Source organism: Dermochelys coriacea, chromosome 7, assembly GCF_009764565.3.
Source record: "Dermochelys coriacea isolate rDerCor1 chromosome 7, rDerCor1.pri.v4, whole genome shotgun sequence".
Classification (NCBI taxonomy): Eukaryota; Metazoa; Chordata; order Testudines; family Dermochelyidae; genus Dermochelys; species Dermochelys coriacea.
The window spans coordinates 6949062-6961819 of NC_050074.1; the positions used below are offsets into that span (position 1 = coordinate 6949062).

Sequence of the window (12758 nt, forward strand, 5' to 3'; positions counted from 1 at the left end):
GATGTATTTCCCCAGGAAAACAGGGCTCTGAATGCACAGGGGAACCTAAATGATGCCCAATTACAGGCTTTGCATCCAAGGGAGCAAGGTGTTTCAAAGGCCATGCTCTGACCCTTGATGACAGATAAAAAATGAACCATTTGTATGCCTTTAAGCACACCACTAAGCTGCCCCTGCCCCGGCGTTTTCCATTTGATCTCTGTGATCAAACACTGCCCAAAAGAAGGAGAGGAGGACTTGTGGCACCTTAGAGACGAACAAATTTATTAGAGCCTAAGCTTTCCTGAGCTACAGCTCGCTGCATCGGATGCGTCGCCCAAAGAAGGAAAAGGGGGGGGGGGGCTGGTCACCTTTGTTGCATGTTCTGATCATGGAAAGGGATGGGGGGGGGGGAAGCCCAACTCCGGGGCCAACGTTTCATCACCGCCCCTCGGCGAGCCTGGCAGGGTTAGCGCGGGGGGGGGGGGGCGGGGGTCTGCGCTGGCCAAGGCGGAGAGAACCGGCCCACGCGGGAGCCCCCCCCCCGGCCCCTGCGCGCCCGGAGAGGGGGCCGCTCAGCCGGCAGGTGGCAAGCCCAGGAGTTAGGTCCCGCTTGGAAAAAACTTCACCCCCCCCCCCGCCTCCCCCAGCAAACCCAGGGGGAGTTAGGGGCCCAGCCGGAGCAATGACACCCGCGCGGGGACGGGAGGGGGGGGGGCCTTGCACCCCAAGTGCCCCCCTCCCCCGCACCCCGGCTCTCCCTTGCCGCCCCCTTTACCTTGTCTCACGGCTTTGACCGCGATGGGCTCCCGGCAGCTCCGGATCACTTCCAGCACGTCGCAGCGGGGCAAGCCGGACACGCGGACCCCCTGCACCTCCAGCAGCAGCTCCCCGGGGCTGAGCCCCCCGTCTTCGCCCCCGGCCAGCACCGGCGGGCCGCCCTCCTCCGCCGTCCCCACGTAGGGGAACTGCCCGTGCTCCGCGCCCCCGAGCAGGGGCAGCCCCGGCCGGCCGCCGGCCGCCCGGCGGGCCGAGCACTGGCGCGCCCGGCTGCTCCAGGGGGGCTTCTTCTGGATCGCTTTGGACATGGTGGGCCCCCCCCCTCGCCCCGCCAACCCAGCGGATGCAAAGCAGGTGGCCCGGCGGGGCGAGCCTGGCTTGGCGCACAACTTTCCCCCGCCGCTCAAGCCATCCTCCGGCTCCGCCTCCCCGCTGGCCCCGGCTCGGCTCGGCTCGGCTCCCCCCCCCCACCCCGGGCTGCGCGGAGCCCGCTCGGCAGGAAGCGGCCGCGGCCCCTTTAAGCCGCTAGGAAGGCGCCGCTTGTCGGGCTACATTTCAGCCCGTCCCGTGCCAGCCGCGAGCCCGAGCAGCCGCCGGCGCAGGCGCGCTGCGCTCGCTCCCCCCCCCTCCCCTCCCGGGCCGGGAGCGCCCAGGCGCCGGCCCCGGCTCGCGGAGCGCGCGCGCCGGCCCGCCAGGCTGGGGCGGGACGGAGTGGGGTGTAAGGGGGGAGGAGGGAAGGAGGAGCTGGGCTGGGGGATAGGGTGCGGGGGAGCTGAGTTGCGGGGCGGCGGGAGCTGGGTTGGGAGCGGGGGTGCAGGGGGGGAACAGGACCAGAGTTGCAGGGTGGAGGGGGGGAGCTGGGGGGGGGGGCAAGGAGCTGGGTTGGGAGCGGGGGTGCAGGGAGAAGAGGACCCAGGGTTGGATGGGGGAGCAAAGGGCAAGGAGTGGGGGTGCAGAGGGGAAAGGACCAGAGTTGCAAGGGGGGATTGGGGAAGCAAAGGGCAAGGAGCTGGGTTGGGATCTGGAGTGCAGAGGGAAGAGGACCAGGGTTGCAGGGGGGGAAAGGGGGAGCAAAGGACAAGGAGCTGGGTTGGGAGTGGGGGTGCAGGGGGAAGAGAATCAGGGTTGCAGGGAGAATGGGGGAGTAGGGGTTGGGGTAGTAAGAGGGATGGGGGAGCAAAGGGCAAGGAGCTGGGTTGGGAGCGGAGGTGCAGGGGGAAGAGGACCAGGGTTGGAGGGAGGGATGGGGGAGCAAAGGAGGGCAAGGAGTGGGGGTGCAGGAGGAAGAGGACCAGCGTTACAGTGGGGAGCAGGGGGCAAGGAGCTGCACTGAGGGATGGAGGATGGGGATGGTGAGGAGCTGCGATAGAGGGGAAGGAGCCAAGATGGGGTGCAAGGAGATGAAAGGAGCTGGATTGGGGGCTGAGGGAGCAGTGTCAAGGAACGGCTCTGGGGGGTGGGGGATGGGCATGAGCTGGGATGGGGGAGCAGAGGGCGAGGAAGAAACACGGAGCCAGGAGGATGGAGAGAAAAAGCTGCTTGGTACTTTTGCCGGGGTGAGGTAGAGGGAGGGAAAACATCCTGTCCACGTTGCTGGTGTCTGGGTGCTGGGGAACAAATTGCTGTGGGGGGGGGGGTACGGAGGGAGGGAGCTAGAGAGAGATGCTGCCTGTGTGTTGGGTGGAAAGGGACAGGGGAAAGACGTCCCAGAAATGCAGGCGTGAAGCACACACACACACACACACACACACTGATTTGCAGCAGTTCTCAAACTTCATTGCATCCCGACCCCCTTCAGACAACAAAAATTACTACATGACCCTAGAAGGGGGGGACCAAAGCCTGAGCCCCACTGCCCTGTGGAGGGGGGGGGCAAAGCCGAACCTCAAGGACTTCAGCTCCAGGCAGGGGCCTGTAACCTGAGCCCCACTGCCCAGAGCTGAAGCCGAAGCCTGAGCCCCGCAGCCCAGTGAGGGCAGTGAGGCTCGGGCTTCAGCTTTTGTCCTGGGCCCCAGCAAGTCTAACACCAGCCCTGGTGACCCCATTAAAGTGGGGTCATGACCCACCTTGGGATCCCGACCCACAGTTTGAGAATCCCTGGATTATAGCGTTCATGTTGATGATACTTCCAAGTGCAACAAGAGTCTGGGGGTGCTAGGGTGGGAACTGAGAAGCTGGAGGGAGCCTGGGGGGTTGCTGTGTGGAGAGGAGCTGGTGGAGAGAACTTGAGAGTACGTTGTTCAGCTGATCCATGGGCGGTTAAGACAAAAGCTTCTAGAGCAGCCTCCTCTATTCTTCATCTCCATTAGCCTCCCTTCTTCTGGCCCTATCTCCTATTCTTTTCCCATTGCTATTCACCAATCAACTCATCCCCACTCTGCCACTGCCTGTCCTTCCTTTCTTGGGCATTGAGGCAGCTGGCCACATCTACCTTCCCCTCCTGACTGCTCCAGACTGACTTGGATCCAGCCAGGGGATCAGCCACAGTGGAAGAAGACAGGTTTCAGAGTAGCAGCCGTGTTAGTCTGTATTCGCAAAAAGAAAAGGAGTATTTGTGGCACCTTAGAGACTAACAAATTTATTTGAGAATAAGCTTTCGTCCGATGAAGTGAGCTGTAGCTCACGAAAGCTTATGCTCAAATAAATTTGTTAGTCTCTAAGGTGCCACAAGTACTCCTTTTCTTTTAGTGGAAGAAGAGACAGCTTGGCTATCCACTGTCCCAAGAGTACCTGGCAGCCAGGGGGAGAAACTGAGCAAATCCCTTTTGGGTGCCTGACAATATTTTTGGCAATGTCCATCTTTTCCACAGCTGATCCAAGTCTTTCCCTTTTTGAGTTGCTCAAATGCAACTATTTCATACTTTCCTTCATTAGTTACAATAGGTGGAGCTGGTAGGAAGGTTGCCTAACTCTTTCCATTATAAGACCCTGTTTTCAGTTGTTTATAACTTTTCCAAACTTTAACTGTTCAAGCTGAAGTTTTCCAGGCTGGGTGTGTGCCTCTGGCTGGTTTATTGATTTATTTTAGTTCCAGCAGAAACAGCTCAGCTGTTTCACAGAATGAGTTTAGGGAAAAATTTAAAATGTTTTAACCAAAGCTAAAACATGTCCATGCTATAGAGCTGAAATTTGGTAGGGTTCTTGCCCTGGTGTCACAAGTGTGCCTTTTACTGCCCTAGAGAAAACCCACCAAAATTAAGCTACGTTGGTGGCCTCTGAAAATTACAGTTCACACCTGTGTGGTAGAGGTTTGTTGAAGGCTGGCACTAAATGAGGCAGGAGTCCTACGGAAAAAATACAATGTAGTCATGTAATTAAAGACTGTTTCATAAGGTGCGCACACGCGGGGGGGGGCAAATTAAGGTTGCACAGGAATCCTTAATTCTGGCATTTCTGACTTTACAACCTTAATAATGTTCTTTAGACATAGTTTTTTCAATGTACTTTTATTGATTGAGAGATTATGAAAAATGGCTTCTTGAACCAATTCCTTTAAAGAGAAGCCTGCACCCTGCCCTTCCACAGAAAGGCGTTGACAATCCCACACCAACATCTCCCTACTAGATTTTTCCCACTAAAAAGGACATGGGCCTAACATGCTTTCTATGGGCCAAAGTTCTGCAAGGATCTCCAGAACGTCATTAACTGACCCAGGCTGAAACTTGAGCAGAAAAAAAAAAGGCAGTTGTCCCTTCCCAGACGAGCTCCACGCTCCCTGAAGCCAAAAGTCCTATTTGAATTCAGAGAGATGTAGTGGGTGAGACAATATATTTTATTGGACCAGCTTCTGTTGGGTGAGAGAGACAAGCTTTCGAGCTACACCTAGTTTTTCCTCAGCAATCCAAGCAGTCTTACCCATGAGTGAAGCCGGAATAGCAAGAAATGCTCAATTTGGTTCCTAAATTGAGACCATGAGTACACACCACCCACAACATTGCTGCTGATTGGGATCCTGGGATTGAAACAAATAAGCCCTTCTTTGCTTCCTGCACAGACAGCTGTCAGATGCCACATTACAGTCTGCCATACGTTTGCCACCACCCTCTAGCTATCTCCTCCTCACACTTCATCTCCCTCTGGCTATTTCTATACCAAGGTGACCTGTGAAGCTGAACTATAAGAAGGTCTGTGGGAACCAGTGTTCTGATAGGTATGGACAGAAGATCATGACCATGCCTATGGCAGAGTTGTCTGTTGGCTGGCTGCAATTGCTTAGAGATAGCTGAACCCAAACTTGTTTCACTAACCTCCAAAGACAGCCCAATGAATTAGGGGCTCTGCTTCAACATGATGTTTGTGTTCTAGTATCAAAGTGAAGGAGGCTGTAGTTGGTCTGGGTAAAAGGTATTGCCTCTGCTCCTTTCCCCCAAATAAAGACCTAGAGTATGGCCATTTTGTAAAAGGGGTAAAATGCGCTTTGGAGCATGATTACTGTTATTTGTATAACAGTAGTGTTTAAATCCCTTGTTGAGGTGGGGCCCCCGTTGTGCTAGGTGATGTACAGACACATAAATAAAAAACGATCTGTACTGAGTAGCATAATAATCTAAATAGACCAGACAGACAAAGGGTAGGAGAAGAAAGAGGCCAAACAACTTGCCTGAGACAAGACAGTAGAAAGGCCAGGAATAAAACCCAGGACTCCTGAGTCCCGGTCCAGTGGCCTTTCAATGCCAATATTCACCCTCTCCTGAGGACTGGGGATCCAGACCAAAATACGGGATGTATAGCACCTCTGACTGGGCCTGCTATGAACTGAAGATGGGAACAGGTGAGTGGAAATGTTCAGAGGGCCAGTCAATGTTGTGAGCAAATTTCCAAAAAGAACCTCAAATCACCACAAAGGCTTATCAGTCCAGTACTTTTTTGTTTGTCCATTTCCAGCTCTTTAAGCTTTCTCCCTGCTTCTTCTAACTTGGAATTTTTATTACAAAGATCTGCTGCTGCTCTGTGTTTGACCTGAAAGCTGGTGACGCTGCAGTGTCTTAGCCTTCCAAGAACAACTGCCTAGCATCTGCTAATCTGCTGTCTCTGTCCCTCCAATTGGCTGTCCAACCTGCCAGTCAGAGGGCCATGACATGCCTCTCTGTCTTGTGAGTTGTGCAGTACAGCTGAATCAGTGACCAAGCTGACTAAATTCCCCAGGGATCGAACGCTCAGTCGGTCTGCTAAACATGAGACACAGCAGCATAGCTAGGAGAGAAGGGTTTATAGTTTATTGTGGAATTTTCTGTATGGCTGTTAATCAGAAATAAGATCCAACTGATAGAATTCATGCAACAAGTCTGAGTCTGCAAGTGGGAAGAGACTGTGTTTCTGCTGGGAACAGGGTGTAGATTATTCCCAGCATTGGTTCGCATGATTTGCTTTGTGACAGCCCTGCCCCAGCAAAACTCATCTGGGCTCCATGTGAATATCACATGAGTTGTGGCTGCTCTTCCCTCGGTTAGTGCCTGGTTCTGAGAGAACCACTGATGTCTCCTGGAAAATTTTTGAAAAACTGTGAAGAAACAATTCTGCTACTATATTATATAGTATAGGACACAAGGACAGATAGTTGGGGGCGGGGGTTGTTTTCCTACTAGTGCTATAATACTGTGAGGAAACAGGTGGTGTTCCCATTCTGCTCCTCACACAGTACACTTGTGCATTGGATTCCCTCTTTTCTCAGGGCTGCACTTACTGTTAACTTAAAGAACAATAGAGTAGACATAAGCTTCAGCTTTCTCTGTTCACTCTGCTGCAGAGTGACTTCCAAGCCTTTTATCCTCCTTAGCTGGAACCAATAAGGCTCACTTGGTCTGACTCTCGGCATGAGTCAGGAGACTAGTTATAGATCTCTCTGCCGAGTCCTAAATGCTGACATCAGGTGTAACTAATCCATTGTAGCCAATAGGATTTTAATGTTGTTCTCATTCTAGACACTCAGAAATCTATTGTTGCAGCAAGAAGGGGCCCTCCAAATGGTCAGCCCCTACTATTTAAGCAGAAGGAAAATCTCTGTCAGCTATTAACAGTGTGGAGCTGTGACACACAGTAGAGCAGTTTTGAAGTTGTCCAACAAAATCACTTAAACAATATCCAGTTTGCTCTGTTGCATGAGAACCCTTCTTAGCAGTGTGGCTAAGAGCAAGTGGAACTGAAATATTCAGTATGCCCTTTCAGGAGACTGTCAAAGGGTGGCTAGCTCCCGTGAATGAAATAGGTCCCACGCTCCTGCACCAGGACAGGTGCTCCCATTTGGCCCTTTAAGAGGGCAGGGCAGCACCCAGGGGCTGTAAAGGATCAGGGAGACACCCAGTGGAGAGAATCCCAGTGAGTCAGAGCAGAGCCTGGCTGTCAGGCAGGTGAGGAGCAGATATCAGGAGGATTGGAGAGGCTCCCAGAAGGAAGTACAAGGTATTTCCTGGTGGACGGCCAGGAGAGCAGTAAGAGGGGTTCGCTGACTGGCATCCCAAGCTGGACAGCCAGGGCCAGACAGCCAGAGAGGGCTGAAAGCGGAGAAGGAGGAGGAAGCCATGAGGGGTCCTGCTGGGCAGCGCGGGGTTTCACTCTACTTGGAAGGGCCGGGGCGGCTGTCCTAGTACAAGGACACGGGAGGACTGACAGAGTCTGGGTGTGGTTGAAGGTGCCAGCATGTGATATGTGGGGTATCAAAGGAACAAGATGTCTTGAGTTTTAATGACTGCTGGCACTGGGGAGAGAAATGAACTACATGTTTGGGGCTTATGTCTAGGACCATTTGCATAATGTTTTAAAATAGTCCAGCCCAAAGGAAGGTATTATTGTGTCAAGAGAGCCTGAAGTGAAATGATTGAGGAGGAGGGAAACTGAGGCAGGTAGGCCTGCCATGCCAGGGCCTGCTGCAGGAGGATGCTCCAGCCGGATTTGCCTGATGACAGAAACCATCAGCTGCCTTTGCAGGAGACCGGACCTGGTGATCTAATAGGCCTTTGCCATGTCTAACTACTGCAATTCTAATACTACTTTATTTCTTGCAAGGGACATTAAGCCCTTAATAAACATTAATTAGTGAAGCTTCACAGTCCCCATGGGATAGCTGAATGATGTCACTGGGGCAGCGAGGTGCTCAGCAGTTTCTTGTCTCAGGGTTGGTGCCAACGTGCTACCAAACCTGCAGCTACTGAGGCCTCACCCCAGCAGGGACAAGTTGACATGCTCGCGGACTGTTTACAAGCTCAAGAGCCCCATGGTGTGGTGTGCAAGCTGCTGCATGCTGGCTCAGGGCTCGCCAGTGATCATTGGAGCCTGATTAGCTTGGGGAATTAGGATGGAGTAGCAATACTGTGTTGCACTGCAGTAGCTCCTTCCAGCACAGGCTCTCAAAGAGCTTTACAGATCTGAACTGGGTCTCTCAGCACCCCAGCCAGATAGCTAGGGAGGCTCCTGCCCACTCCTCATTTCTTGAGTGAACTGCCAGCTGTAATGACAGGTTTCAGAGTAGCAGCCGTGTTAGTCTGTATTCGCAAAAAGAAAAGGAGCACTTGTGGCACCTTAGAGACTAACAAATTTATTTGAGCATAAGCTTTCGTGAGCTAAAAAGCTGTAGCTCACGAAAGCTTATGCTCAAATAAATTTGTTAGTCTCTAAGGTGCCACAAGTACTCCTTTTCTTCCCCAACTATATGTGCATCAGCTCTGTACACAGCCCTTTCCCTCCCTGCAGTGGTGGTATTGCCCAGGGGTTTCAGGCAGATGTTTGGGAGAAGGTCGCATAGTTAGTCTTGGACCTCCTAGCCAGGTATTCCCCCAAACATTGTCAAACTAGGTTATGATTTTCACATCCCATTTTGATATGTTTAACCCAACTTTATATTTACTTATTGCCCCATGTACCTTTCCCCATTGCTTGTCTGTCCGCCTGGCCTTAGTCTGTGATCTGTGTGGGGCGGGGATTGTGCTTTCTTCTCTGGAAATAAACAGCAGTTCTCTTGAACAGGCTATGGTCAGGCGTTTTAGCAAATGTTGTCCAGGCTACATCAGCACCCCGTGAATTTCCACTGTGTATCTTGGGTCTAAATGAACCCAAAGAGTCAAAACTCAGCCAAAACCTCATCATTTCCCCCCCTGGTTTTGAAAGTAAAATGATAGAAAACCACTGCGCTTTGCTTGTGTCGGGGTGAAAACTGTGTTCAGCTGATGAATTTTTCATGGTTTCTACCTATACTATTAATCCCAAAGGCTTTGTTTCATGTTCTAACCAGGACAGAGGTTAATGGAGATCAAGGAGAAGCTTAGCGGTGATCATTTATATGAACAAAATATAGGATACTTAGTACCAGCATGATCCATTTTTAATTTCCCCTCTTATCATCACGTTTGGAGTCTTCAGAAGCTGGTCCTTATGGAAAGTGGGTGAAGGGAGATTTCCAAGATCTCTAGCAGGTCCAGCCATCACATCAGAGCCATTCATACAATGATTTCTGTTCCATTGGTGCTACTAGTAGCCAATAGAACATCATTTTACCTTTATGCTTCCCAATCAAAAGTCATTATCATAGAAACCCGTCTAACTTGTATTAGAGAGCAGAATCTTAGTGGTGTCAGAAAGTCATACAGTTACCTACATCCAAACATGTACAGAAGCAATATAGCTTTATAGTAATAACAACAAATTTGCTACATAAGGACTCAAACCAACTATGGCCTCAGCTTGTTCCAATTGTGCTGACCCCCTGTGCAGAGCCCCATCAGCTTCAGTGCCAGCATGGGTAAATTGCTGGATTCTGGCCTAAAACTTTTATTCTGACAAACACGGCTGTTTGTTTATAATGTAAAATCTCAGGACTTAAGCCAAGGACAGGCTGCTACAAGCAGGCACTGCCAAAACTGGCACACAGAAATCTGCCAGTGAACCTCCATCCCAACTTGCAATACCCCTGTTATTCCAAAGGTCTTTCTCAAGCAAAATTGCATCATTTTGTGTCATGTAGCCTGGAGACTAACAGAGTCATTGGGGACTCTGGGGACCGTAATAAGAAACCGGCTACTTAGTGAAAGGACCCACTGGATCACCTTCCCCTTCAATTTATTTCAACAATAATTCATATGTAACCTTTCTGCCAGTGATTTCACTATGTAACGGAACCTCTGCATTGCTGCTTCTACACTGGTTTCAGAGTAGCAGCCGTGTTAGTCTGTATTCACAAAAAGAAAAGGAGTACTTGTGGCACCTTAGAGACTAACAAATTTCTTTCTGCTTCTACACTGGCATTCATTCCAACATTGACCCCATACGAGGCCTAAGGCTTAGTTCTGCTCTTCAGGGATTTCAGTTCTAGTAATCACTGAACAGAAACACAGATGCTCAAAGAAAAGGAGTACTTGTGGCACCTTAGAGACTAACAAATTTATTTGAGCATAAGCTTTCGTGAGCTACAGCTCACTTCATCGGATGCATTCGGTGGAAAATACAGTGGGGAGATTTATATATAGAGAGAACATGAAACAATGGGTGTTACCATACACGCTGTAAGGAGAGTGATCACTTAAGGTGAGCTATTACCAGCAGGAGGGGGGGCGGAACCTTTTGTAGTGATAATCAAGGTGGGCCATTTCCAGCAGTTGACAAGAACATCAGAGGAACAGTGGGGGGTAGGGGGGGAATAAACATGGGGAAATATTTTTATTTTGTGTAATGACCCATCCACTTCCAGTCTTTATTCAAGCCTAAGTTAATTGTATCCAATTTGCAAATTAATTCCAATTCAGCAGTCTCTTGTTGGAGTCTGTTTTTAGAGTTTTTTTGTTGAAGAAGGATAGCCACTCTCAGGTCTGTAATCGAGTGACCGGAGAGATTGAAGTGTTCTCCAACTGGTTTTTGAATGTTATAATTCTTGACGTCTCATTTGTGTCCATTTATTCTTTTACATAGAGACTGTCCAGTTTGACCAATGTACATGGCAGAGGAGCATTGTTGGCACACGATGGCATATATCACATTGGTAGATGTGCAGGTGAACGAGCCTCTGATAGTGTGGCTGATGTGATTAGGCCCTGTGATGGTGTCCCCAAATAGATATGTGGACAAAGCTGGCAACGGGCTTTGTTGCAAGGATAGGTTCCTGGGTTAGTGGTTCTGGTGTGTGGTTGCTGGTGAGTATTTGCTTCAGGTCTGTTCCTGAGACGTTCTTGTCAACTGCTGGAAATGGCCCACCTTGATTATCACTAAAAAAGGTTTCTTCCCCCCCGGCTCTCCTGCTGGTAATAGCTCACCTTAAGTGATCACTCTGGTTACAGTGTGTATGGTAACATCCATTGTTTCATATTCTCTATGTATATAAATCTCCCCACTGTATTTTCCACTGAATGCATCCGATGAAGTGAGCTGTAGCTCACAAAATATGCTCAAATAAATTTGTTAGTCTCTAAGGTTCCACAAGTACTCATTTTCTTTTTGTGAATACAGACTAAACACAGCTGTTATTCTGAAATCTGTCACAGATGCTCAAGTGAGTCCAACCAGCTCTGTCTTTATACACTAGAAAGAAGAGGGTCCCGTGGTATGTAAAACTTTTTACACAGCATCTACACCCCCTAGCGTGATCAGTGGGATTTTGCATCCCTCCCCACTGCTTAGCAAGTGAGGTTGAGGTGCCACCCTCAATCAGGACAGGCTAAGTACAGTTCTGCTGCTCTTTATCAATACAATAAGGATAACAACATTTCACTAGTACCCCGGCATTCAACACCAATGTGAATTGTAACCCCAAACCAGTCAAAAACTGATCATGTGAACAATGCAGCTGTTTGCTGAATACCTAGGCAGAGGAGGTGTGTCTATGCAAATACAGTCTGTTCCTGAAGTCTTCTCCCCCAGTGTCTTAGATGTCAGGGGAGAGTTCCTTCAGACCGTGCTTAAGTATACAACAGAATTTAAAGTTGAAGATCAATCTCATAATCATATGAAGACACTCCAGGATGTGTTTTATGGGGCCAATAATACACTTCTTTGGTGGTTAAAGTCATTGGCAGCATGAATTAATGGCTCCATAAAACATACCCTGTCATGTCTTATGGCTTAAATAACACACAATATGCAGTGTATTTTGGGGTCATTCTTGAGTGCGTCATGCAAATATAAGGTGACAGAACAAAGAGTTGTAGCCAGCTGGCAACAGATATAATCTGCTAGGAATGCTGTGCCTGAAAAGTCTTACAGCCTTTGTGAAATATAAATTATTATATTTTTATTATTATTATTAAGGAACAGATTTTTAAATATCCCTAAGGAATTTAGGAGCATAAGTCCATTGACTTTGACTAGTTGACTAGTCTCCTCCTTATAACTGTGTGACTTTATTATTGCCATGGGTGTGGCCTTAGTGGCAACCACAAAATTCGGTCTGTTTCTAACATTTTAGCTATTGTGGAGATAGGGCACTTCCAATTGGTTGCAGTAAAGATTGGATTTAGTTTGCAAATGTGCCTCGCATTACAGCTCTCTCACGACAGCCTGGCTCTGAGCGCTTCACTCAGTAGGTTTCTACTCAAGTTTACTTGGTTCTACTATGAATGCGAGTGAGGCTCTGGAGCACTTCAGAGCATTTCCACCTTATTTTTTTAAATACATTTTTAAATTAAAAAAAAATAATTTTGACATTTCTACCCCGGAACGTTCTGTTCCATCATCAGCGGGGTCAGGAGGAGTCACGCAAAAGAGGAGAAAAGCCCAAAGTTCAAATTCCTCCCTTTCTTGTGATATAAATAAATACCCTTTCCAGGTGAGCATGTAACTCTCCTCTCTTTGTTTTTCTGGGTCCACACTAGCTAACACGCTCATCTCCTCCCTTCAATCTGAGCACATCTAGCTCTTTGGACCTTCCTTCTTGTATACATTATAAGCTGTGCCTGCTAGGGTAAGATGCCCCAGCTGCATCTCCACCAGAGTTACTTGACTCCTGCCTGTCTGGTTCCCTGCAGACCTGACAGGGAAAAGTGACGTCTGGGCCAACTGTCCATGGGCCTCACACTCATCCA

The 12758-nt window shown here is 49.4% G+C and overlaps 1 protein-coding gene across 1 annotated transcript in view; it reads right to left on the reverse strand.

Annotated features, from left to right (window-relative positions):
• The window catches only part of MAGI1 (membrane associated guanylate kinase, WW and PDZ domain containing 1), a 510412-nt gene extending 509108 nt beyond the window's left edge, over nt 1–1304 (reverse strand). Inside the window, 1 exon segment of the mRNA XM_043518268.1 lies at nt 758–1304. Coding sequence (XP_043374203.1) covers nt 758–1067 — 310 coding nt within the window. The 5' untranslated portion in view covers nt 1068–1304.
• Between the last annotated feature and the right edge of the window lie 11454 nt (nt 1305–12758).